At 33.7% G+C, this 25,711-nt stretch overlaps 1 protein-coding gene across 1 annotated transcript in view; it reads right to left on the bottom strand.

Moving 5' to 3' along the window:
- Nucleotides 1-24,421, bottom strand: part of LOC127835433 (tight junction protein ZO-1-like) — a 105,958-nt gene extending 81,537 nt beyond the window's left edge. Inside the window, exons 1-3 of the mRNA XM_052361861.1 lie at nt 24,280-24,421; nt 13,585-13,786; nt 8,124-8,217 (exon numbers count right to left, since the gene is read on the bottom strand). Coding sequence (XP_052217821.1) covers nt 8,124-8,217; nt 13,585-13,667 — 177 coding nt within the window. The 5' untranslated portion in view covers nt 13,668-13,786; nt 24,280-24,421. The remainder of the gene's footprint in view (nt 1-8,123; nt 8,218-13,584; nt 13,787-24,279) is intronic.
- Nucleotides 24,422-25,711: the final 1,290 nt, after the last annotated feature.

Raw genomic sequence — 25,711 nt, forward strand, 5'->3', positions numbered from 1 at the left:
TAGTGAAAATGTTTGAAAAAGCAGATTCTTGGATAAATTTTCATTAAAACCATCTCAAAGACATTGTTCACAGAGAAATCACTGCAATTGATTTAAAAAAAAACATTTGTCATCTGTGAACTTGGAATTTTGACAGCAACCTTATACATTCTTAAGAAATGATCAGAAATTACCTTCTATTTATTGTTAAATAAATATTGTACCCTGATTATCAAAATTACGCAAGTAACATTTCAGAATCAAGCCTGAAAAGATCATTCAAAATGCTTCCAAATACATACCTGGCATTTGATCCTCCTTCTAGAGGCATCCACATAATTTGGTTTAATCGTTCTTCCATTTTTGATCACACGTTTTTTGCAAATAACTTTGCCATTACGATATTTTTGACGGTCACTTTGGCTTCGCATATTTGTTTTTCTTGTTATAATGTCTTTTTATTTTTAATATTGTATATCTTTTTTTATTTCTTTAAACAATAATTTATGCACCTATTGTAGAAAAGAATGCATTTTATTCTTAACTATGTCACTTTAACTGGTTTTGTCAAAGGTTTTGTATTTATGTAGTAATTCAAATATAAAATTATTACTTTCCATATAATTATGTTTTTTTCATTTTAACATTCTATAAAAATAGCAACACAAACATTTGAATAAACAAAATGAAAAAATAACGAAACCAAAATAATTCTTAAAACATTAACACCACAAAAGCCAAGAAATAACACCAGAAACGCTGAAAAAATGTCAAGTAAACTACCAGAACATATACTGCCCCATTGCAGTACAGTTCAAATTTTGGGCACCTACTTAATGATAAGTACCATGTTTAGTTGCACGAAAGTTATAACCAATTAAATACCGTAAATATTCTAAAAGGGGAGGAATACTCTATACATTCTAAAAGAGGGGGAATCAATTGTATATGCATGCTTTGATTTACAATAAATATGTATTATGTCTTGGAAAAAATCAGTCCGCTTTCATCAAATGCGGCACTCTCTATTAAAGGTCATACTGAGTTTCATGCAGCAAAACAAGTGTGTTTGTACCTTGTCAGCATTAGACAAAACAAGCAATATAAATTATATGATGAAATGTGAAGTTTAAAAATTCAAATTCAAAAGGAAAATCACAAAAGGATGGCTTTTTATTAACAGCTAAGGGTGCTTAAGGAGATAATTTGCCAAATTATTTGTGAGTGATAAATATGGTAGTTTCCAGTAAACAAGAGGGCCAAGATGGCCCTAGTTCGCTCACCTGAGAGGAGTCGGCTCATTAAATCTTTACCAAACGTCAAACTTGACCTAGATATTGTCCAGACAAACATCCTGGTCAAGTTTCATCATTATTGAACCAAAACTCGTGTTTTGTAAGATTTGACCTGGTGACCTATATTTTGAGTAGACCCCCCTAACCAAATATCAAACTTTGCTTACAAAAATAAATATTATGACTAAGATTCATAAAATCTGAAACAAAATTGTGACCTCTAGAGTGTTAACAAGGATTTTGTATAATATAATGAAAATTTGGACAATCTAAGGGCAATAATTATGACATTAATGATGTGATATATATAAAACCAATCTTTTCACCAAGTTTCATGATGATTGGGCAAAAAATGTGACTTCTTGAGTGTTCACAAGCTTTTTTTACAATATAAATATAAGAAAACTACCCCCCCCCCCCCGGCAGCCATGTTATTCAACTGACCGGAACCATTTTCAAACTCAACTCTCATATCAAGGAAACAAATGTTCTGACCTAATTTCATGAAAATTGAGCCAAAAATGTGACTTCTAGAGTGTTCACATGTTTTCACTATGTACATATAGAGAAAAATGCCCCGCCCACTGGAGGCCATGTTTTTTCACCGATCTGGACCATTTTCGAACTCGTCTGAGATATCAATAAAACCAATGTTTTGACCAACTTTCATGATGATTGGGCAAAAATTGTGACTTCTTGAGTGTTTACAAGGTTTCTCTATAGCCAAATAAGGAAAACTGCCCCCCCCCCCCGGCAGCCATGTTATTCAACTGACCGAAACCATTTTCAAACTCAGCTCTCATATCAAGGAAACAAATTGGGCCAAAAATGTGACTTCTAGAGTGTTCACATGTTTTCACTTTATACATATAGAGAAACATATATAGTGTTTACAAGGTTTCTCTATAGCCAAATAAGGAAAACTGCCCCGCCCACTGGCGGCCATGTTTTTCAACGGACCGGAACCACTTTTCAACTCAACCAACATATCATTAAGACAAACATTTTGACAAAATTACATGAAGATTGGGCATAAAATGTGACTTCTACAGTGTTTACAAGTTTTTTCTCTTTTTTGACCTAGTGACCTAGTTTTTGACCCGGCACGACCCAGTTTCGAACTCGACCGAGATTTCATTGGGACAAAGCTTCTGACCAAGTTTCATGAAGACCGGACAATAAATGTGGCCTCTAGAGTGTTTACGAACAAACGTGGACGGACGGATTGACAGACGACGGACAAAGACCGGTCACAAAAGCTCACCTGAGCAATCAGGTGAGCTAAAAAAAGCCTTAACTTCTGTGCATTTTATATTTCTTTACTGTCATCAATATGTTGAATTTCAAGTAATGCAAAATGCGCAATATATAGGAACACTTATACCATAATAATATTAAAATTGATCTTACACTTAAACTTAAAGTTACAATATCAATACAATCTATGACATGCAGTTCTGTTATTACAGAATTGTCATAAAGAAGCATCCTTCGTAGGCTGTGACAATTTTAAACTTCAGCTTCATATGTCAATATGCTCCACAGAAGCAAACAGATTAAGAATTATGAAATAAACATAATAAGCCTTTATTTTTGCAGTGGTTTTTTTTCATCAGTTTGGGAATGGGGCCGGGTCCCTTTGGATTGGGAAAATTTGCGGCGTTTTGACTCAAATTGGGAAATTAGTGTTGTTGTTGTTGTTTTGCTAAAAAATGCTTCAAAATTGAGGATAAAAGTGTATCCAGTATTATATTTACTTAGGTTCAACTTATATGGATGGGAGATGAACAAAATATTGAGATCTACAAAAAAACAAACATTTTTAAACCTTCCATTGGGAATTTTTAACTCCCATTTGGGTCCAGTTAGCGACCCGATTTTAAATGAAAAAAAAACACTGTTTTGGCTTTGGGAAAAATCATTTATTAATATTTGTTATCCTGATACAGACACAGAGGAATTTTGGCTTTGCATCTTTGCAAAAAAATAATAAGAATTATTACACTATGCAGTGAGATGATAGTTTTACTTCCATGCAATTAACAGTTTATGCAAGATAATTACCATAAAGTTACAATAATTTTTAAAACAAGAGCACCTCCTTGCGGGTGCAGACCGCTCATCTATTTTCTTTTTAAAGGTGAAGGGACTCTCATTTTCAATCACAAAGGAGGGAGGGGTGGAGTGAAGAGGGGTGTATAGTGTGGGGTTGTGGACAATTATTACATTGTCTTCCAAAAAAGCGAAAAAAAAAAAAAAAAAAAAAAAAATCGGGGGCGGGGGGGGGGGGGGGGGGGGGGTGGGGGGTGGGGGGGGGTGGGGGGAAGGGCGATGGGGGGGGGGGGGATGGGATTCTTTGGGTGCGATTGTTGGACGGTATTTCAAACATAACCGTTTAAAAAAAAAATTGGGGGGGGGGGGGTGGGGTATAGTGTGATTGGTGGTAATTTGTGAGATGATCTTAAAAAAAATAAAAAAAAAAAAAAAAAAATTGGGAGGGGGGTTGGGTGGGGGGGGGGTATAGTGTGAGGGTGTGGTGGTCATTTGTGAGATGATCTTAAAAAAAAAAAAAAAATTAGGGGGGGGGGGGTGGGGGGGAGGGGGGGGAGGGCACGGGGGACGGTTTGGGTGGAGTCTATTGTGGTATGTCAGGTAAGAGTAGTTTCGTCAAAGTATCAATCAAATCATCTAATCATAAATAAAGAAGTTATGGCAATTTTAGCAAAATTTAATAATTTGACCTTGAGAGTCAAGGTCATTCAAAGGTCAAGGTAAAATTCAACTTGCCAGGTACAGTAACCTCATGATAGCATGAAAGTATTTGAAGTTTGAAAGCAATAGCCTTGATACTTAAGAAGTAAAGTGGATCGAAACACAAAATTTAACCATATATTCAAAGTTACTAAGTCAAAAAAGGGCCATAATTCCGTAACAATGACAACCAGAGTTATGCAACTTGTCCTTTTACTGTACCCTTATGATAGTTTTTGAGTGTTCCAAGTATGAAAGCAATATCTATGATACTTTAGGGGTTAAGTGGACCAAAACATAAATCTTAACCAAATTTTCAATTTTCTAAGTATAATGGGCCCATAATTCCGTCCAAATGCCAGTCAGAGTTACATAACTTTGCCTGCACGGTCCCCTTATGATAGTTAATAAGTGTTGCAAGTATGAAAGCAATAGCTTTGATACTGTAGGAATAAAGTGGACCTAAACACAAAACTTAATCAAATTTTCAATTTTCTAAGTATAAAAAGGGCACATAATTCTGTCAAAATGCCAGTCAGAGTTACATTACTTTGCCTGCACAGTCCCCTTATGAAAGTTAATAAGTGTTTGCAAGTATGAAAGCAATAGCTTTGATGCTTAAGGAATAAAATGGACCTAAACACAAAACTTAACCAAAATTTTCAATTTTCTAAGTATAAAAAGGGCACATAATTCTGTCAAAATGCATGCCAGAGTTATCTAACTTTGCCTGCCCAGTCCCCTCATGATAGTAAGTAAGTGTAACAAGTTTGAATGCAATAGCATTGATACTCACTGAGAAAAGTGGACCTAAACGCAAAACTTAACCAAAATTTTCAATTTTCTAAGTATAAAAAGGGCACATAATTCTGTCAAAATGCACGCCAGAGTTATCTAACTTTGCCTGCCCAGTCCCCTCATGATAGTAAGTAAGTGTACCAAGTTTGAATGCAATAGCATTGATACTTTCTGAGAAAAGTGGACCTAAACACAAAACTTAACCGGACGCCAACGCCAACGCCGACGCCAAGGTGATGACAATAGCTCATAATTTTTTTTTCAAAAAATAGATGAGCTAAAAATGCTTTCATACTGTTTGTTGCAGTGTAACTGGCACATTTCACCCCATTGGGGTTGTAACAGTCAACATTTTGATGAACCTAATACTATCTTAATTAATAAAAAAGCAAGGGTAATTATGTTGATAAACAAATGGGCTGGTCTCTAGAAAAACCGAGCCTAATACATGTGCACACAGGCAAAATAGGTATGACACTTTAAACTTTTATGAAATTTTTGTTTTAAGGATGTCTGTTCTAAACAAAAAGCCAGTCTAGACAGAAAGTGTCATCCCTGATCAGCCTGTGGGACTTCAAAAGGCTAATCTGGGACTACGTTTTAAAATGCCCATGCATTAAGCCTTGTTTTCCCAAAAGCGCTGCTTAAGACAATTAGGAACCATGTTTTATTCTGTATCATGTCTCTTGCTGGCCGAGGCTGGTTTTCCTCTGTCTAGAAAATCATGAACAATTATAAGTTGTTGGTAAATAATGATTCTTTTGTCAATTTCTCTACAAATGTAAGAATAAACAAAGCATTGCCTGTCTGAATAGTTCTGGCATCCATGTTAGTCACGTTAACTTGACAACATAGAAATTGTCTTTCATTCAATTTAATATGGTATGGGTACAAAAAGAAAACATTTTAGCTAAAATTCAATTGCCAATGTGTGTAGAAAATTCAGAACATAAATGTTGTTGACTAATTCCTAGAAAGGGTAGTCAAATTGTTTAAGTATTATTTCTACAGATTCTACAAAGTATATCAAACCAATTACTTGTTTCACACAATGCAAGTCAAGCTATTTAATAGAAGATAGATAAAGATATCAATTCCATGCTGAAACACATCTGAATATAATCAATGCTAAGTGAATATTGGTAAAATGATCTAAAAAGTAACATTTTTAATCTGCAAAGTTTTCGAGTTATTTTATTATTATATTGCTTGTTTTAGTATGTATAGTATCATTGAAGTCAAACATGCAAATACCACACACTGCTAAACAGCAAATTAAGACAACAAAATAAAGTATTAATAATTAACAATTTTTCTAATTCTGAAAACTGTTAACAAAATGAAATGTCCAAAAAACATATAAAAACAAGAGTGCCAAGGACACTAGGTCGCTCATCTGAGAAGTTGAGTAACTAAACTGTTCCATGCATAATTTGTATTGTTTGTATAATTAATGTGACTTCTGACATTGATTTTCACCTGTGTCTATTTTGGAAACCAGCTGAGATATCTTTAGAACTCTACTCTGAACTCTGTTTTGATCAAGTTTCACACAATGCAAGTTTCATGCTGATTGGGCAAAAGCATGTGACTAAGTGTTTACAAAGGTTTCAATGTAGCCATATCAGAAATCTAATCCACCCTCTTGAAGCCATTTGTCAATGAACTGGAACCATTTTCAAAAAATACAGCAGAGATATTATTAGAAAACATTCTGAGAAAGTTTCATGTAGACACAAAAAGTGACTTCTAGAGATGTCACAAGGTTTTACTTAATAAGAAAAACTGTTTCCGCTACTGGTGGCTATGTTTTTGAAAACCAACCCGATCCATGTTTAAACACAGCCAAGATATAATTACAAAAAAATTATTGAGCAAGTTTCATGAAGATTGGACAAAATATATGACTTCTAGAGTGTCCGCAAGTTTTTTAAATCTGCCCTAATGACCTAGTTTTCGACCCCACCTGACCAAGTTTCAAACTGAGTCGATATATATTTGCGACAAATCTTTCCACCAAGTGTAATGAAGAATGGTCAATGCATATGAAATTAAGAGTGTTAACATGATGAACTTTGACCATGCATGACAAACGGACAACAAACCATTGACAAAAAGGACAACAAACCATTGACAAAAAGCAATCACAAAAGCTCATCATGAGCATGTTATGCTAACGTGAGCAAGTAATGAAAATAAATAAAGGAAATAATGTACCAAGGGACATATCCACCACAATGAAAATGTTATCAAAATCAGAGTTATCTTATTCAAGCATTATCATACCTTTTGACGTTTGAACCTTTCACGACCCTTGATGAAAATAGCCAAAAACAGTTTTTATTAAATTTCATAAAAATTTAGAGCACTATTATCACTTATGCAATGTGAGGAAATTAGATTTTCTATAACTACACGAGTTAAAACATTAATGATTACAACGAATTTGTGCCATTTCACTTAAGCATTAAAATATACACAATAAATAAGAGAAGAGTTGTAAAATTATGTTCAGTATACTTAATACCACATGTATTCCTATACCAATTTTTACTAGTGAGGGACACAATCAGACAAATCGTCTACAACAAAGTACTATTTTTTTTAAAGAACTCTTCCTTTGAAGTTGTGAAAATAGGGTTTATTTACCAGTAGGATTATAAATTGTAGAAGACAATTGTAAAATCCCTGAAACTTATGGCTATTTTGGCCACATGTAAAACAGACTTTAACTCCTTCCTTTCAAATACAAAGGGCAACAACTGCTTTCATCAAAGCACAGTTACCTCTTAATTCTCTAAAAGTGCTAAAACTCCTCCAATACAAAGGACAAAAACTCAACTCATATAATATAATAAGGATGGCAACAACTTATAACAGTGTTCGACACTAATGGGAGTCTGGGAGTCTGAGACCCCTGGACATTCAACTCGGACTTTTTATTTTTGTGTCAGGGCTGTTCGTCGGACTCCTCCAAAATCGTCTTTGTAGATTAAAAAATCCATTGATTTACTCATTCGTTTTGCGAGATCAGAATGTCCATACTTTTGCGCATCAGAATAATATGCCACTATTCATTCAGCGATCACTGATTCAACTAAAACATTTGATTCCCTGTTGCAGTCTGTATGTGTATTTATTGGGGCAACTCTATAACTCCCAATCATGGCTGTTTTTTTCTTGGATATTTTTGCTTAAGTAATCTAGCTTTTGCTGAACAGTTTCTAAGTGCAACAACACTCTTATTATCTAGAATACAAAGGGAAACAATTCCAAATGTCCAAGAACAGTCACCCTTACCTCTTCATTCTCAATCTCAAGGTCACTATCCACAGCTTTCAGTTTGTCTTTGTTTCGTCTGGTCGGTGAGGTGGCTCTCCTCTCTGTGATTGGCCTATGGAAAAAAAGAGTTTATTCATGCATGAACATTTGAACAATTACTTTCCTAATAAGAGCAATAATTTGGTACTATTAGAAAATGATAAGCATGATTTTGTTCAATTCATGTACATGGACAGTGAACTGACTCATTTTCATGATCAAGCAAAGTTTTTTTTAACTTTGAATAGGCCTTTTTGTGGACTTACTTAAGATGTCAAAATCATTATTGTTTTTTATTTAATGAGATTTTACTTTGATTTATTGATCTTATCTAGTAATGTAAGACTCCACATTCAGGGTAGTCCTCATGTCTGGAACAATCTAAATAAAGGTTCGGACAAATCAATATGAATCTGCTTATCAGACAGGACAAGTGAAAAAAGTTAAAGTTGTCTTTTTATCTAAACACTAGCAAGAAAATATCATTCAAAATCCAGTAATGAGGTTGAATGTCTTTCAAAACATTTACATGACATTAAAACAATATACAGCAAGTATTGTAAAAATGTAAACAAGGGACATAAATCATATAGTTCTATCACACCACTGCCTTGATTAGGTCCCTTACATGTTATCCAACAACTTATTTCATTTAAGGCAGTTTTTGTGTATAAATGACAGTTGACACTCTTTACAAAGTTTTAAATATTTTCATTTCACACAAAAATGTTTGTTACACTATTAATGCTCCTATAGCTATTGAAACATAAAATGTTTGTTATGCTATTAATGCTCCTATAGCTATTGAAACATAAAATGTTTGTTAAGCTATTAATGCTCCTATACCTATTAATGCTCCTACAGCTATTAATGCTCCTATAGCTATTAATGCTCCTATAGCTTTTAATACTCCTATAGCTATTAATGCTCATATAGCTATTAATGCTCCTATAGCTATTAATGCTCTTATAGCTATTAATGCTCCTATAGCTATTGAAACATATGAGCTTAGTATAACGAGTTAATTGTCTGTTAAGTTTCATGAAAGAATTTGGAACAAGATAAAGGAACATTCTTCTAGTTGTGCTATACTGATGAATGCTAATGATCTTAAAATAAAACTGTTAGCATAATACTGTATACCTATTGCTAAATAACTTAAAACTGTAAGGACAAGTAAAATGTTAAAATCTGACTGCAGTGCTTTCCACAGGATTTTTGTCAGGCGCCCCCTGGGCTGCTAGGGGCGGTTGACGTTGAATTTTTTTTTTTAATTTAACGTGTCAATTCACGTTCTGTGGTGCGTTATAACTCAAAGAAAAACAGCGTCAAAAGACGTCATTTGATGCGCTATGACTCTTCAAAAAAATCCCCCAGTGATTTAAAAATATATTTTTATATTGTTTAAATTGTTTTAAAACTTTCCCGCACAGATAGTAAAATCCCGACTCGAACGATTCGCCAATACATTCGTTTCAACCCGACTCTATTACTGTATACTTACTACTTTTCAAGTTTCTTTTTATTACTCGATAATCCCGTTTATTCCGTTTTTATCAATCTTTTTCTGGTAAATATTTACGATAAAAGCTCTCAATTATTTGTTTAACACAAACCTTGCCATTTTTTAAGTGACTTTTTATAGATTTGATGACCTGTTGTGTGCTTGTTAAAACGCTCAATACACGCACGTTTCTATGCAAATGACGCGACGTTGTACATGCTGCATAATTTTCGCGCTCTTTTTAATTGAGAAAAAGATTCGACACAAAATAAATTTGCACTGCTAATTTGAAGCAAAAATATTTAACGTTGCGGTAACATTTACATTCGGAAGTGTGTTTCGGATTAAAAACGCGTTATTATTGACTTACGGAATGGGTTTCGGATTACAAATTTAATTATTCCCATTTGAGATTTCAACAAATGTTAACCGTTGTGTTATAAATTCAACGATAATTTGTTTAAACACTTTACAAGTCAAATAAATGTTTTGACGGAATTATGCATGAAATTCACGTTGACCACAAGGATCACGGCCGGTTGCCATCATCAGTTTTCTAATTATCGATTATCGGACGAAACATTTACAAGTGTGCGTAATTAATTCAACGAAAATTTGTTAAAGCGCATTACGTGACGAATAAATGTCAGAAAAACGAGGTGAATCAGTTCTATAAATGGACATGATGAAATATACATGTACTGGAATTAAATTGTTATCACATAATTGTAACCGGGAGTCATTTGCACAACTTACTCGCTATAATAATTAATTGCTTACCACTTGCAATTAACTTCTGGTTTTAATTATGAGTCATAGGTAACACTTGTTTACAGTAAAAAGAAGTGATGATGATGCCCGAAGCCGTCTCTAATGTTCTGTACTGTACTAATTACCGGTTTTATATTACGTAAATGGTACAACTTCTTGCTAATCAAGCTGCGATAAACTCTTACTCTATGCCCGACGTCAATCAAAAATAAAGGTTGATAGTTAACCCCGCCCTCATAAGCATTCGCGTAATCGATTGGACGATGAACTTCACAGTTTGACGACTGGAAAGTTACCACATACATCATTGTCAATATTTAAATGACTGTGGTATGCGGCTAGAATAATCTATAGGCGCGTCATGCTATTCTCTTATCAGTGGATTATCCATTACCCCATGTGGTATTTATGACGATTACTTGTGAAAGTAGGTACCGAGTGCTCTTTTATAACAGGGAATATTGATACACTGATAGAGAAACCTTGATTTTTTGGACAATCTCCACTTTCTTTTACTGAAAAGTACACTGATCGGAAAATTTCAAGCGCCCCGGGCACTCTGAATTCGAAATTAAACCGCCCCGGCAAGGGGCGCTTAAATGGCCTTGGGAAAACCCTGGACTGGACACTTATATTTCAAACAAAAACAAGAGATGTGTTTGTCAGAAACACAATGCCCCCTAATGCGCCGCTTTTTTTTTACCTTTGACCTTGAAGGATGATCTTGACCTTTCACCACTCAAAATGTGCAGTCCATGAGATACACATGCACCCCAAATATCAAGTTGCTATGTTCAATATTTCAAAAGTTATTGCAAAACTTAACTGTAAGGTTAAAGTTTTGGGACAGAATTACAGACAGAAAGAAAGACAGGCCAAAAACAATATACCCCCGATCATATGATCCAATGGCATAAAAATTGAACCCAGTAATAAATTGCAATTATCACCTGCCATACAATTTTATCCCAAAATTGACAGGGTGACCTCTTTAATCATTTTTCTTAAATATAGAGAACTCTACACATGCATAGTACATACTGGCAATTGAAAAGTAAATTACATTTAGGCAAGCTACATTTGTGTAATTCAATGTGAACACCTTTACATGAACAAGCTGGCCAAGATGGCTACATAAGGCCTTAAAAAAATTATGTTGTGGTTCTGGTAACATTGCCAAAATTTCTAGGTAGGTCGATTTTTTATTTTTTTTTATTTTTTTATTTTTTTTTCTCCAGACAAGATGCCTGTTTTTAAAAGTCATTTCATGCTGATGGTTTTCACATAAAACCTCTATGTACACCATAGAAAAGTGTTCCCATTATTGTGAAGTTATCTTGTTTGTATATTTATCATTTTAACTTTTAACAACTCTTTTTTCCAGCCAGGTGAGATTCAACCTATGATAAAAACCAATAGATCAACCACCATGATTCCAGTTTACGCCCCAAAACTAAGTTTAATATGGGTGTATGAACATATTAATGCAGCTTGCTTAAAGAATATATCAATGTCAGTTTTTTTTCCACTTTTTGGGAAGATAGCCCATGGCTTTGGAATTGGGAATTTTATCTGCATTTTCATGAAATTGGGAAAATAAATTCATTAGCCAATTTTTACACAAAAAGTCCACTGATTAGGGAAATAATAAATTTGATATAACTCAAATCAAATCATTTAAATTAAAAGAACAAAATCATATAATACTTTGTTAGATGTAATTGAATTAAAATTGAGATAAAATACGCATTAGACACTTCTTTAAAAAAAATAAAAAAATTTTTTTTTGAAAATTGGGAATGTTTTGCCACATTTTGGGAAAAAAGTATACTTTTTGGGATTGGGAACATTCAGCTATAAAATCGAGCCATTGATAATGACATTGTTAAAAAAATGTTTTACCCTTTCCCGCATAGATACTCATAATCCCGCCTCGATCGATTCCGTATCAACCATACTTTCTATCTATTACTGCGTATAATTACTACTTTTCCAGTCGCTACTCATTACCCGACAAACCCGTTTATTCCAGTTGTAAAGCAAATTCTGGTAAATATGATAAACGTGCTCAAGAATTTCAAGAAACAAAAACATTCGCCATTTTTCTTAAGTATCAAATCAATTTTGGCATTTCTTACTATTTAAAGATGTGATGAAATAACGTCCCATCGGGGTGGGTTTTTTTCCACTGAACACGGTAAATCGCCCGACATGATTTCATTTTTTATACAACACAAAATACATCCACACTTTTCATGCGACGTTTGAAATGTCTGCATAATTTTCGCTCGCTTTTTATTGAGACAAAGGATAAAGCACTGTTTATTTGAGGCTAGAATTTGTTAATGTTGCATTAGCATTAAAATTTGGAAGCGTGTTTTAGATTACAGATTAAATAATGCTCATTTGAGAATCAAACGAAACATTCACAGTTGTGCATTAGTAATTCAACGATAATTTGTTAAAGAGCATTACGTGTCGAGTAAATGTTTTGACAATATTATGCATGAAATGCACAATATCTATGAGGATTTCACCCGGTTTCCATCATCTGTCTTCTAAGTAAGTGGCCGAGATTTCATCGTGGAGGTGTACACCGTAGGGACCGATGAGTGTGTTAGATAAAAAACAAAAAACCTGCCATAAAATCACACACTTATGAAAATTATGTCACTCGTCGTCTGCATGATTTTACTGCAGGTACAGGTATAACTGCTTACGAGTGTTGTCGCTCATTCAAAGCGTGCACTCTCATTGGCCGATTACAACGACGATCCGCCTTAAGGCGGGCTTTAGGTGGGTAAAGAGATACATGATGTAATTGACAGAGGATCATAAATCGGCTCTCACAATTTTCAGCTATGTCAATATCGCTTTGATATCGCTTTTATATTTATCCTACAGGAAAACGGTAAAAAAAGTTTAGGGTCGGCACGGTCAATAAAAACTTTAGGGTCAGCGCATTTTCCTAGGTCGGGTCGGGTGACCAGAACCACAACATTTATTTTTTTAGGCCTTCGGCTAAACTGAGTCATGATTTTGAGAAGTTATTGAACTTTTTTTGCTGTACAAGTCTATATGAGACCTTTCTGCTCAGTCAGCTGAGATGAACAAAAAATAAATGTCAGGACAGCAGTAAAAAACAAACAGCTATGTTCTACTCACGTATTGTTCCGCTTAGCCGACAGGTTTTCCAGACTGGCCAAAGCTTTGTCACGTTCGTTTAAGAACTGCTGCGCTTGACGCATAGCCTTGTCACGCTCCTGGATGGCTTTAGCGTTCTCCCGTAACACAGCATCACGTTCTTTCAGCGCGAGTTCAAACCCCAGCTGCAAGGCTTGTGTTGGTTTCTTTTCAGAGTCTGAATCTGAAAGTAAGGTCCAACATTTTATTACTGTACCAGAGCTCCAGATAAAGATTTGTGAAATTAGTAACTGTACTGCCACAGACAGAAAGAAAAGAAGTAATGCTGGAAATCAATTAGTACCTGTACTACCATATTCCAAAATACAGGTAGTATTGTACTACCCGCGTTCTTGGATAAATTGAAGGGTTTATAACTGACTTTACAGAAACATTTGCAGCAATAATAATAAATATATTTAGCTTCTTAAACAGTTACTTTATTAGGTTTTCCATTCTGAATTATGATGCAAATATATTTACACATTAAAACTTAGACTTAATACTAGTTTTTTCATTTACTTGACAAGAAAACACAAGCCAACTAGTAAGCTAAGTAAATGAACACTAATGTCAATGTCTCATATTTGGTTCTCCTCCACTTTTTTGGATCGGTTTCCAATCGTGTTTTCTAACGTTTTTAGCCACCAATGCAATCAAATCGTTTCATATCGGGCGACAATGTCTTTTTCTGGGTATACAGATTGAATGTCAGGATGGTTGGATGACGGTGTCTAGCCATTATATGACAACAAAGTGTTTTATGACGGCCTTCCGTTACGCACAGACATATTGTTTTTTTACGGTTTTACAAGTAAACGGAAATCACGCGACAGAATAGACAATAATACCGGAACCCAGTCTATAATTTTTCGGTAATTTAAATAAACGAAAAGCGCCGTTAGGTTAGAGACCAGCATATAACGACGCGCTGACGCGAACGTATCGGTACAGCCAGCTTGTTTTCGTAAATGCGTAAAAAGGATATTAAAGTCCTAATTGTACGTCCATTTTATAAAAAATATATGCGTAAACCTTCATTAAAAAGCCGTATTTACCGCTGTATGGCTCTTATCTGGAGCTCTGACTGTACAGTGTACAAGTATTTGACATCTTGTCATTGACATAAATAATGTTTATAAAATTACTTTATGTAATTTTTAAATAAAGTTTGGATTTAAAAATAAAGTAGCTCTCTTGAGTGTGTTCCAATTTGTAATTTACTAGGCCATTTTTTCTGTGCAAAAGTCTGAAAGTAAAAGCAGAAAGTTAGTTTCTGGTTCCCCTGTGTGTTTTTTTCTTTCAAAATATGGAAGGTTTAAAAAATATTATTTTTTTAGATCTCAATATTTTGTTCATCTCCAATTCTTATAAGGGTAACCTAAGTAATTATAACACTGAAAACATATTATAACCATTATTGCTTTAGATTACTAGTATATTCTAAGAGTAAATAATAATTGCTTTGGAAAATGTGGGTTCTATTAACAAAGCCTTTAAAAAAAGCTGCTCACTTCAAAATCCTGAATGTCCAAGAGGTAGTGCATTAAATTTAACTCCAAGAGGTCACAGGTTTTTTCCATAAAAGCACCATTTTTACGCATTATTTTCATCATACATGCAATAGTGATTATTAAATATTTTAGATCATTCAAAATATGATTGTTTGGGTTCTAAAAACATTAAATGAACAAACATCCTATAATCCACTTAACAGCTCCAATTTGCAAGTGAAGTTGAAGATCAGGATGTTTTTAAATAATTAACTGGCAGGACATTTGCTTTTTCTGTTTCAGCAGTCTAAATAAATCCAATGCTGGAAATACAGCCACGCCAACACAAAGCATAAACAATATGCAAAACTTTCTTTTGACAATTATAATGATGTTTCATGGCAGGCACAGTTAAATAATTGAATTTGGCGTTGTGGAATGTGTTCACATCTTATCAATTATTTTAGAATAGTATTAATAGATCATAAAACACATATAGGTCTTCCTGTGAAACATATAATATATTTCAATTTTGATATGTTTGTATCAATCAATGGGCTTTTTACATATTTTGATTAGGCCAGAATTTTTTAATAAAATGATTTTCGAACCCGCCGACTCCAATTTTAGACGAAACCAAAAAAAAATTTAATCTTTTTTTTTTTCGGATGCCAAAAGGTGGCTTTTAAACACGAAACGCTTGCCGGGTTTTAGAAAAAGTTCAAATGAGTAATAAATCATCATAATAAACCCAGTTTTAATTACCCACATTAATACGCGAACCTCCTTCATCGTGTACATGTGCTGGAATTTACCAACAGCTACGCCATCATTGTTTGTGCAAGAAGTTGATGAACGCTACAACGCTTTCATCAGCAAAGTCTGCTAATTTCCAAATAATTATGCAACCGTTAAATAAAATCCTAAATGGAATCGATTTGTAAGTAAATATTTTATTATTTCTTTACAATTTTATAAAATTGATAGTTTTAAAATGACTAAAAAATATTATGAAAGCAATAAGAAAAGAACGATTTTAATTTAACAGGTGCTCGAAATACGAAACCCATTTACACCTATCAACTTTAAACATTCCATATTTTACGCACAAATACGGTCATATTTTAGAGAATAAAATTTTATGTGTTGTTTAATGTAGTTGTAGTGACCAATTTGTGCATATAATATGTGTTTTTTTGTTATTTTCAATGGGTACGAAACTTTGGTTTTGTTCCGAACTGGTTCGTACCAAAAGTTCAAAAATCGCAAAATCAACAGTTTCTAAAACGATTTCAAACCATGAATGTCCAAATAAAATAGTCAAGTTTATGGGGGTTATTATCGGATTAACAGCTCCTTTATGACATTGAACCATCAATTATGTTATCCTGGGATAAACTGTCACCAAGATCAATAATTATAACGATTATTAGGGACGCTTTTTCTTTAATCAATGCCATGACAAAAACACATGTTAACTTGTTTCAACAGGCATTTGTGTTTAACAGTTCCATTATTAAAATGTTCTGGGAACGATATATTTTAATTAAGATACCAACTATTTCTGAAATCAAAAGTAGGTCCTTCACTCGATGTACTATATTTCGGATATGTTAAAATTCGGACACATATAAAGATAGTGACATTTATGTGTTGATTTGTTGTATATAGTTTGTACAAATATGTTTTGTGTTATTTCAGACAACAAGAATGGATGGTGGCAATTATCCTGGGTCTTTCTGTCAAGAAAAAGATGTGAAAAAATATTCATTTAATTGAACCTGGAAATCAACCACCACAACTAACAGAAAACCTTTTAACAAAAGGTGTTGTTTTAGAATTTGTGAAATTTGATAATAAACAGAAGTTGATGTATATCATGTCCAAATGACCAAATGTATAAACTGTTTAACAATTTGAATTGAGATGCTTTATTTTCTGATGTTTGATTTATTTTTCCTTTCAGATGATATATATTTGTGTGATTCTAGGTTTTAATAAATAATTCTGAAACATTTATGCAGCATACTGTTACATTATTGTTAACGTTATTATATTATGTTGGTTATCTGGTTTATCAAGTGGAAAAAATGTTAGTTATATAAACATAAAGCTTTTAATATTAAGGTAGCGCACCTCTAATGATTTCCCGCGATTTCTTCGAAGGTTGAAGAGCCTACTATTAGGTGCCGTAGCCTAGTGGTTAAGGCGATAGACTAGAAATCTTTTGGGATATTCCCGCGAAGGTTTGAATCCTGCCGACGACGTATACTTTTTTGCGACGCGTTTTTTTTTTTTCTAACGTAATTTGATTTAATATGTCATATAAGCTATATTTATTGTTAAATATGTTGCAATTTTTATGCACATTCTCCAATTATTAAAATTAAAACAACGTTATGGCGAAATTGGGTGATTTACTGTTGAAAATACGAACCATGCATGTTGCATTTTTATTTTTATTTCAAAAAGTAAACGGTAAATCTGTCTATTTTTTGGTATTTTTGCTGTATATAGTGTTTCTATAAAAACTAAGTTTAAAATACATGTATGACTTAAATGATGCTATTTTGAATTTTATGACACTTTGTTTTTAACCGACCCAATTTTTACTTGGCTGAAATCACTTACATTTCATGGCGCTCTTCCATAGATAAAAATTTGTAAAAAATAAATGTCTGTAAAAGAATACGTATTTCATCTTGTTTAAACTTTAAACACCTTTACAGCATCTGTACACACCAACTGCATGCCCATATTTGGAAATTTGAATGAATTATGGAACTTTTATATACCCCAGGGGTGAAAATAAACTGGACAAAAGCCGAGCGTGGGGGTGGTTTTGAAAAAATCGGTATATTTTTTTAAAAAGCATGGAAAGCCTACCTACAAATTTGCAGGTAGTTAAGTGAAATGATGCTGATTAAGAAAATAATTAATTAGATTATATTTGGATATGTGCCCATTAGAGGTGCGCTACCTTAAGACTTATGAAGGTACTTATTGTTGTTTATGTATTAACATACTTCTCAGAGTAATAAAAATATAGTAAATGCCATTATTCATTAATGTAGTAAGGTTCCTTAAATGATTGTCCTAATTGATTAAGTTTGAATTACGGGCGGTTTTCACACTGCGATAAAGTGGCGACAACTTTTTTTGGGCCAGTGAAACCCCTGAAAAGCGTTATATTATGCTATTTGTATTTGTCTGCGGTATTGATTTTTACTGGACAATAAACTATAAATGTTTCTTTTAAACCTCAATAGCTTATTGGTTGTTTGTGGAGATAAAGTATTTTTAATGCAACATATGGATTCCTTGTGAAAAAAACACATCAAAAATCACCAAAAAGTTTATTATAGACAAGTGAAAAGATTGCATAACTTTTGAACTTATTATATATATATACAGTTAAGATATTTTTAAAATTCAAACTAATTTAAAAACTGCACATCAAGACCTACAGTCTGATTATGATCATTTTGCACATCAACATGTTTGAAAAAAATCAATGTGGTTGCTTTGTAAAAAGAACTTCATACCATAACATTTTTAAAATGAGTGCATATTTGGTCACCCATCTTTTTTTTCTTTTTTTTTTCCGTCCTCCTACCCGACACTTTTAGAAAAAAATCCGAAGATCATTTTAAATAAAAAATGTTTGCCTTACTAATATCATGAAGGAGTAACACACATTAACCAACCTCATTTGTCAATCAAACCATTCTCACAGTACAGAGATCATGGCTGATTATGATGTTTTTCGATATAAAATTAAGGGTGTCACGGTACTCCGTGGGACGGTATATCGTAATAGTCTCCCCTCCGTACGGTTCATGATACGCCTCCGAGTCCGTACAGTAGGGCATTTTTCATGACGCATTTCAAGGGAAGTAACTAAAATTCGCCCCAAAAAATGGCGGAAGTTTAATTGAAATCACCTCCAGAGAGCTTATAATAAAAAATATGAAAGCATTTTGTGTTATCAGTAAGAAAGTGGTAGGCGTTTATAATTTGTGTAAACATTTGCTTTATATAACAACTTTAGTCGCTACGAATTTCGAAAGCAGGAGCTGTAATTTTGTGATTCCGCTGAGAATTTCGCAAATTCTTTAAAAACCATTTAAATTAAATTTCAGCCACTCAAAAATATGATGTGTAGCCTACATCACGAAACAAGGTGCAATATTTCACTTGTTCTACGAATTGCGCTTGGAGTTTTTTACAGCACAAGCAAAGATAGCCTGTTTGACTATTTGGTAAACACGTTTAGTTTTTAACTTAAATAATCTATCGAAGTAAAAGAAACATAAAGCAGTCCGTATTTTTTAAACATATTCATAATTTCGTGTTCATATTTAATCAAAGTTTTAGATTTGTAAATAATAATAACTGATTGTCAATTCGTGTACTTTCATGACATTATATGTTATTTTGTATATTGTATGACACAAATTTAGAGGTCTTTAAACAAAATTGAAAAATGGTTATAAATGGTTTGTGTGTTGTTTCCATCTGACGATACGTATCGCGATACGTATTGTATCGTACACACTGTACCGCGATACATATCGTATCGTAAGGTGAGCGTATCGTGACACCCTTATATAAAATAAAAGTGCAGAGCAACCAAATAAACCTGCAGGAAAAGTGGATTTAAAGGCATACTGAAATGGTTCAATGTACAGAACATGGCAAAATATTTTGTAAGTCTAGCATCAATTGTATTCTGACAGGACCGAAACACCAACTTTGGGGAAAGGGCCAAAGCCTTTTTGGGGGGAAAAAAGTCACAATTTTCTGGCTTTGGGGAATGAAAAATACTGAGGTAGATTGGAAATTTAGAGAAAAATGCATGATTTTAAAGAAACGTCTGTAGGGGAAAGGGACTGTTTGGTTAAGGGGAAGAAAAAGAGGCCCCTTGCGAAGAAGGGTTGTTTGGCCCTGTCTGAATAAACATTTCTCAGGGTAAAGCACAAGGTAATATAATAATACTTTTATTTGTAAACAAAAACAAAAATAAATATTCATAATTATATTCCTTTTCTGCAATTACAGTTATCATTGTTACTTATTTGACATTACTTTAAATTGAATTAGCTTGTTTTTGTTGAAAAGTAATTAAAAAATTTAGTTAAATTAGCAGCATTCTTGTATGGTTTCATTAAAAGATTGGACATAAAAACTTGTAGATATTTTAAAACTTGTAGCTATATTCTATACTCTTGGCATTCTGGGTTTTTTCAAGCCATTTTGGGAAAATGAGTCTTATGGTCAAATTGGAATTATTTTATCGATTAAAGTGGCAAAGTGGGATTTTGTTATGGACAAAAAGGACCAAATAGGGATTTTTTCTATCAACAAATATTGACACAACAGGTTTTTTCCAGGCAATTTTGGGAAAAAATCATGACAATTATAGTTATATATTTTGTAGGATGTTTAACAAGAAATATCTTTAAAAAAGATATACGGCGTTGATTGTGGTAGGAGTTTGTGAAAGGTAAAGAGTTCAATGAATGAGATCAAGGATAGCGAATGTCTTTTTCTGTGCAGTTTTTAGCTGCATCACACGCAGTAAGGGATGTTACGCGGAGTTTTCGCTGCTTATTTTACATTATTACATATTGCTGGTCATAAACCTATAGATACAAAACAGAAAACCAAAAGAAAAATAGAAGTGAAATTAAAACATATGAGTCCACCAGCCACATGCGAGGTATCCGTACATATTTTAAATATTTATACGCACGTTCTTCGAACAAACCTGTTTTAGTGTTTTTTCGGGCATTGCTATTTGATTCAATTATTAACAGTATCGAGAATCATCGCGCTCATGCTTAATACATTAGTCAATATGGTGGAATAATTATTGTTAAATTAATCAACAAGAGTTCCGCGGTCGGAGATGACCGCATTGAAGCCGGATTTTTGATTTAAATGACAGGAAAGTACCTTTCGTGTTTTTGTCAATGCAATACTTAAATTACTGAAATATTGTTCAAAGGTCAAAATGAAATGTAAGTACTTTTCAAGGCATGAGCAAACCTTGTGTTATGTTTTGAATGCATGCATATACATGAACAACAATAACATTTAAGGTCACAAATATGAACTTGAATTGACAATTAGGAAAGTTTAACATTTTTACATTCAAGGTCACAGTGACCTTGACCTTAGAATGAATGACCTTGAAATGACCAGTGGTCATCTAAGTGTGCTTGCAAACCTTCATGTCAAGATTGAAGACTCTATGTCCAAGCATACCAAAGTTATAACAATTTTAACATTTTAACATTTAAGGTCACAGTGACCTTGACCTTCAAATGAATGACATTGAAATGACCAGTGGTCATCTTCTAGTACTGGCCAATCTTTATTTCAAGTTTGAAGACTCTAGGTACAAGCATACCAAAGTTATAACATGAAATAAGAACTTTAACATTTTTACATTCAAGGTCACAGTGACCTTGACCTTCAAATGAATGACCTTGAAATGTCCAGTGGTTACTTACTAGTTCTGGCCAACCTTCATGTCAAGTTTCAAGACTCTAGGTCCAAGCATACCAAAGTTATAACAACTTTAACATTTTTACATTCAAGGTCACAGTGACCTTGACCTTCAAATGAATGACCTTGAAATGTCCAGTGGTTACTTACTAGTTCTGGCCAACCTTCATGTCAAGTTTCAAGACTCTAGGTCCAAGCATACCAAAGTTATAACAACTTTAACATTTTTATATTGAAGGTCACAGTGACCTTCACCTTCAAATGAATGACCTTGAAATGACCAGTGGTCATCTGTTAATCCTGGCCAACCTTCATGTCAAGTTTGAAGACTCTAGGTCCAAGCATACCAAAGTTATACCATGAAATAAGAACTTTAACATTTTTACATTCAAGGTCACAGTGACCTTGACCTTCAAATGAATGACCTTGAAATGACCAGTGGTTACTAACTAGTTATGGCCAACCTTCATGTCAAGTTTCAAGACTCTAGGTCCAAGCATACCAAAGTTATAACAACTTTAACATTTTTTATATTGAAGGTCACAGTGACCTTGACCTTCAAATGAATGACCTTGAAATGACCAGTGGTCATCTGTTAATCCTGGCCAACCTTCATGTCAAGTTTGAAGACTCTAGGTCCAAGCATACCAAAGTTATACCATGAAATAAGAACTTTAACATTTTCGAGCACGCCGCCACCCCGCCCGCCCGCCCGCCCCCCCCGCCCCGCCCGACAACATCAATCTATAAGCCGAGATTTTTTCGAAAAAAATCCGGCTAAAAATAATATTTATCATGGTATTGTTAAAAACACATTAAGAATCTATTATTGACATACCATAATTATATCGCTGAATTACTGAATTTAACATATTTCTGGTCTAAAGAAAATTCCAGTTCACCTAGTTCATGCGATAGCGTTTATATTATATAACGATTATTTTACTGGCCACGAACTCAAGTCAGCACATAAGGTAGTCGTGAAGACGCAGCGATGACCTGTAAATAAACTCTGACATTCGCACACACTGGCCGCGAACTGACCCTGTTACCTCGCGGGTTGAAATGCAATGCATTAAACTTAGGCCACGCTTTCACTGCTCTTTATCCTTTTACATGTTATTATGTTGACAGGAATATGGAAGTAGTGCTGCAACAATAAACCGGTATATCGGTATATATCGCAATACGCAATCCGCATATTGTATTGCGATACGATTTTCATCATACCGGTACGAACATTTTACAAAAATTCATTCACATTTCGTCCAGAAAAGCCATTCGAAATAAGATATCAAGGTAAACAAAACATGGGAGCATTCGTTGGATGCTTTTGAACATTAATTGCGCACAACTGTAAATGTTTCATTCGATTCTGAATTGAGCACAATTAAATGTGTAATCCGAATTTCGGAAACACGCTTCCAAATGTTAATGCTAACACGACAATAAAAAATTATTGCATCAAATAAAATGCTTTATCCGTTGTCTCAATAAAATTATGCAGACATGTAGAACGTCGCATGGAAAGTATGGGTGTATTTTGTGTTGTATAAAAACAGGAACATCATGTCAGGCGAATTACGCGTGTGAACAAAAACGTCCCGGTTGGACGTTATTTCATCACATCTTTAAATAGTAGCAAATGCCATAATGTAAATTTGAGAATGTTTGTGTTTCTTGTTATTCTTTAGCACATTTATAGTAAATATTTACCAGAATTTGCTTTAAAACTGGAATATACGGGATTATCGGGTAATTGGCGAGTTATAATTCTGGTACAAGTTAGCAATATATTGCGATATATTGCAATACAGGTTTTTGAACTGGCAATATATTGCAATACGGTTTTTGGCGTATTGTTGCAGCACTATATGGAAGTCAGTACTAAATATGAGAACATAGCCTTTAAGTACAAACGCTCTTGCCCTGGCAATCCTCTGAAAATAAAAGGTGCACGCACAAACTGTATTGATGTCGAGAGTTGAGTGTAAAACTGTTCTATCTATTAAGCCTTTTCATTAGAAATACAATTGTTTCATGCAGTTAAACAGTGTTACAAAGACGCGGACATGTTTCCAATGTTCTGGTGGTATACTCAAATCAGCCAATGGAATAAATGAAGCGTATTCATTCGTGTCTAGCCGTGGAAAATTGTATTTGAATTTTATTGGACACTTACACAGGTCAGGTAAGGTCAAAAGTGACATTAAACAGCTACGCCGAAAAAATAAAATTGAGATATAGGGTCTAAAGTCATAAGACACATATTTCTAAAAAAATATAAATATGAAAATTGGGAATTTTTGTTTTTATTCGGTTTGGGATCAGGTTGGTTTGCTTCGGGATGAGGTCCCTTTGCTTTGGGATGGAGTCCGTTTTACGGTGTTTTTTTACATAGTAGAAAAAATGGCATAATACGTAAACCGTATACCTTGTATGCAAACACAAATAAAGTATGATGAAATAACATGAGCCAAATATTTCTTCTTGTCATTATAGCATATAATAGCTGAATCCCATTCTTAATAAATCTAGTAATATATTTGACAGGTGTGCATAGTTGTCTCCCTTGTCCTTGATTAACTCAGTATAAAGGTAAGAATAAGTATTTGATTGCAAAGTTAAACAAAACACGACAGACAACAAAATATATAAAATGTCATTTCACCTGGTGTAGAATCGAGGAGAAACTTTGTCAGTAAATTTGGTGAACACTCCTCCAAGACCGTACAAAATTCGTGAAATGTTCGTGATCCTTTCTCACTTAAAATGTCCACAAAAATATCAGCTTTTTTGTTTTGATCAGAACATTCTAAAATAACCTCCTCCTCCTTTTCATTTAATGCTCCTCGTTGAGTTAGTTTAGATACGATTCTATTGATGTCGACATCTCTTGTTAAAGTTGTCTTATGTTTTTGTAATAGACGACCAACTTTTGAAGTTTTGGTCGCCATTTTGGCATTATGGTTAATGAAAGGAGCTACAGGTGAGTCACTAACGACGATCATTTCCGACTCGTATAAAAAGAGAGGCAATTATTTTTCTTATAAAACTGTCAAAATTCTATTCAAAACAAATATAATTCATTTTAAACACATATATGGTAACACGCCCTCATTGTTTCACGATTTTATTTGCCTGTCGTTGTCTTTGTGTTTGAAGGGAATAAACAACTCCTTTCTATTTTATTAATTAACCTTGGACGCTAAAAGCGACACCTGGTAGAAACTAATTGAAAGTGAAAACACGTTGAATTGTTTTTGTCACGTGAACAATTTAAAATGAAAGTGAAACCAATTATAAGACGATATTACACCTGGTCAATAGAAGTTTTAAAATCCATTTATTCAATCATGAAATTCCGACAAGAATTGTATGTATAACCAAAGACCTAGAATAAATTTATTCTAGGTCTTTGGTATAACATATACAAAACCAATAGTTGAATATATTTTCTTCATAAATAGATTCATCTTTTTGTTTGTTTATTTGTTATATCTTTTAGTTAAAAATAACAGAAACGATTTGTACATTTCTAATGCAAGCTTTTAGCGCGCGTGTGTGTGTTTCTTTTTTAATCTTACATATAGTTTTTCAAAAATGTTACAAAAAAAACTTAGAAACAAGCCCCTTTAACCACAGGTGGTTAGCGTGTGGCTATGATATTAATTAGTGAAAACATCATTTTGAATGATAAATAATCATATTATAACGAAAAATTAACTTTTCTGAAAAAAAAATATTTCACTATCAAATATATATATAACAAGGTATGCAACTCAAAATCAGCCCAAAACGGGGTGCATCGCTTTGAACAGCCATATCTTCATAAATTTTGCAGCGATTTTCACGATCTCGGTCTTATTCAACGCAGAAATGAATTTCCTTTCTGGAAATGTATATGTCTTGCAATATTTTAACAAATGCTGGGTCAACTTTTAAGAAATAACACGATACACAACACGCATGACCCAGTTGACAGTGATCATGCTGTCTTTAAGACTGAAATCTTCACGAAGTAAAGGGCAACTTCCCTACAAAGTTCATGTAGTTCGATACCAAAATTCAATAAAACGTATGAAAAAACATTATTACCGTTC

Source organism: Dreissena polymorpha, chromosome 6 (genome assembly GCF_020536995.1).
Source record: "Dreissena polymorpha isolate Duluth1 chromosome 6, UMN_Dpol_1.0, whole genome shotgun sequence".
Classification (NCBI taxonomy): Eukaryota; Metazoa; Mollusca; class Bivalvia; order Myida; family Dreissenidae; genus Dreissena; species Dreissena polymorpha.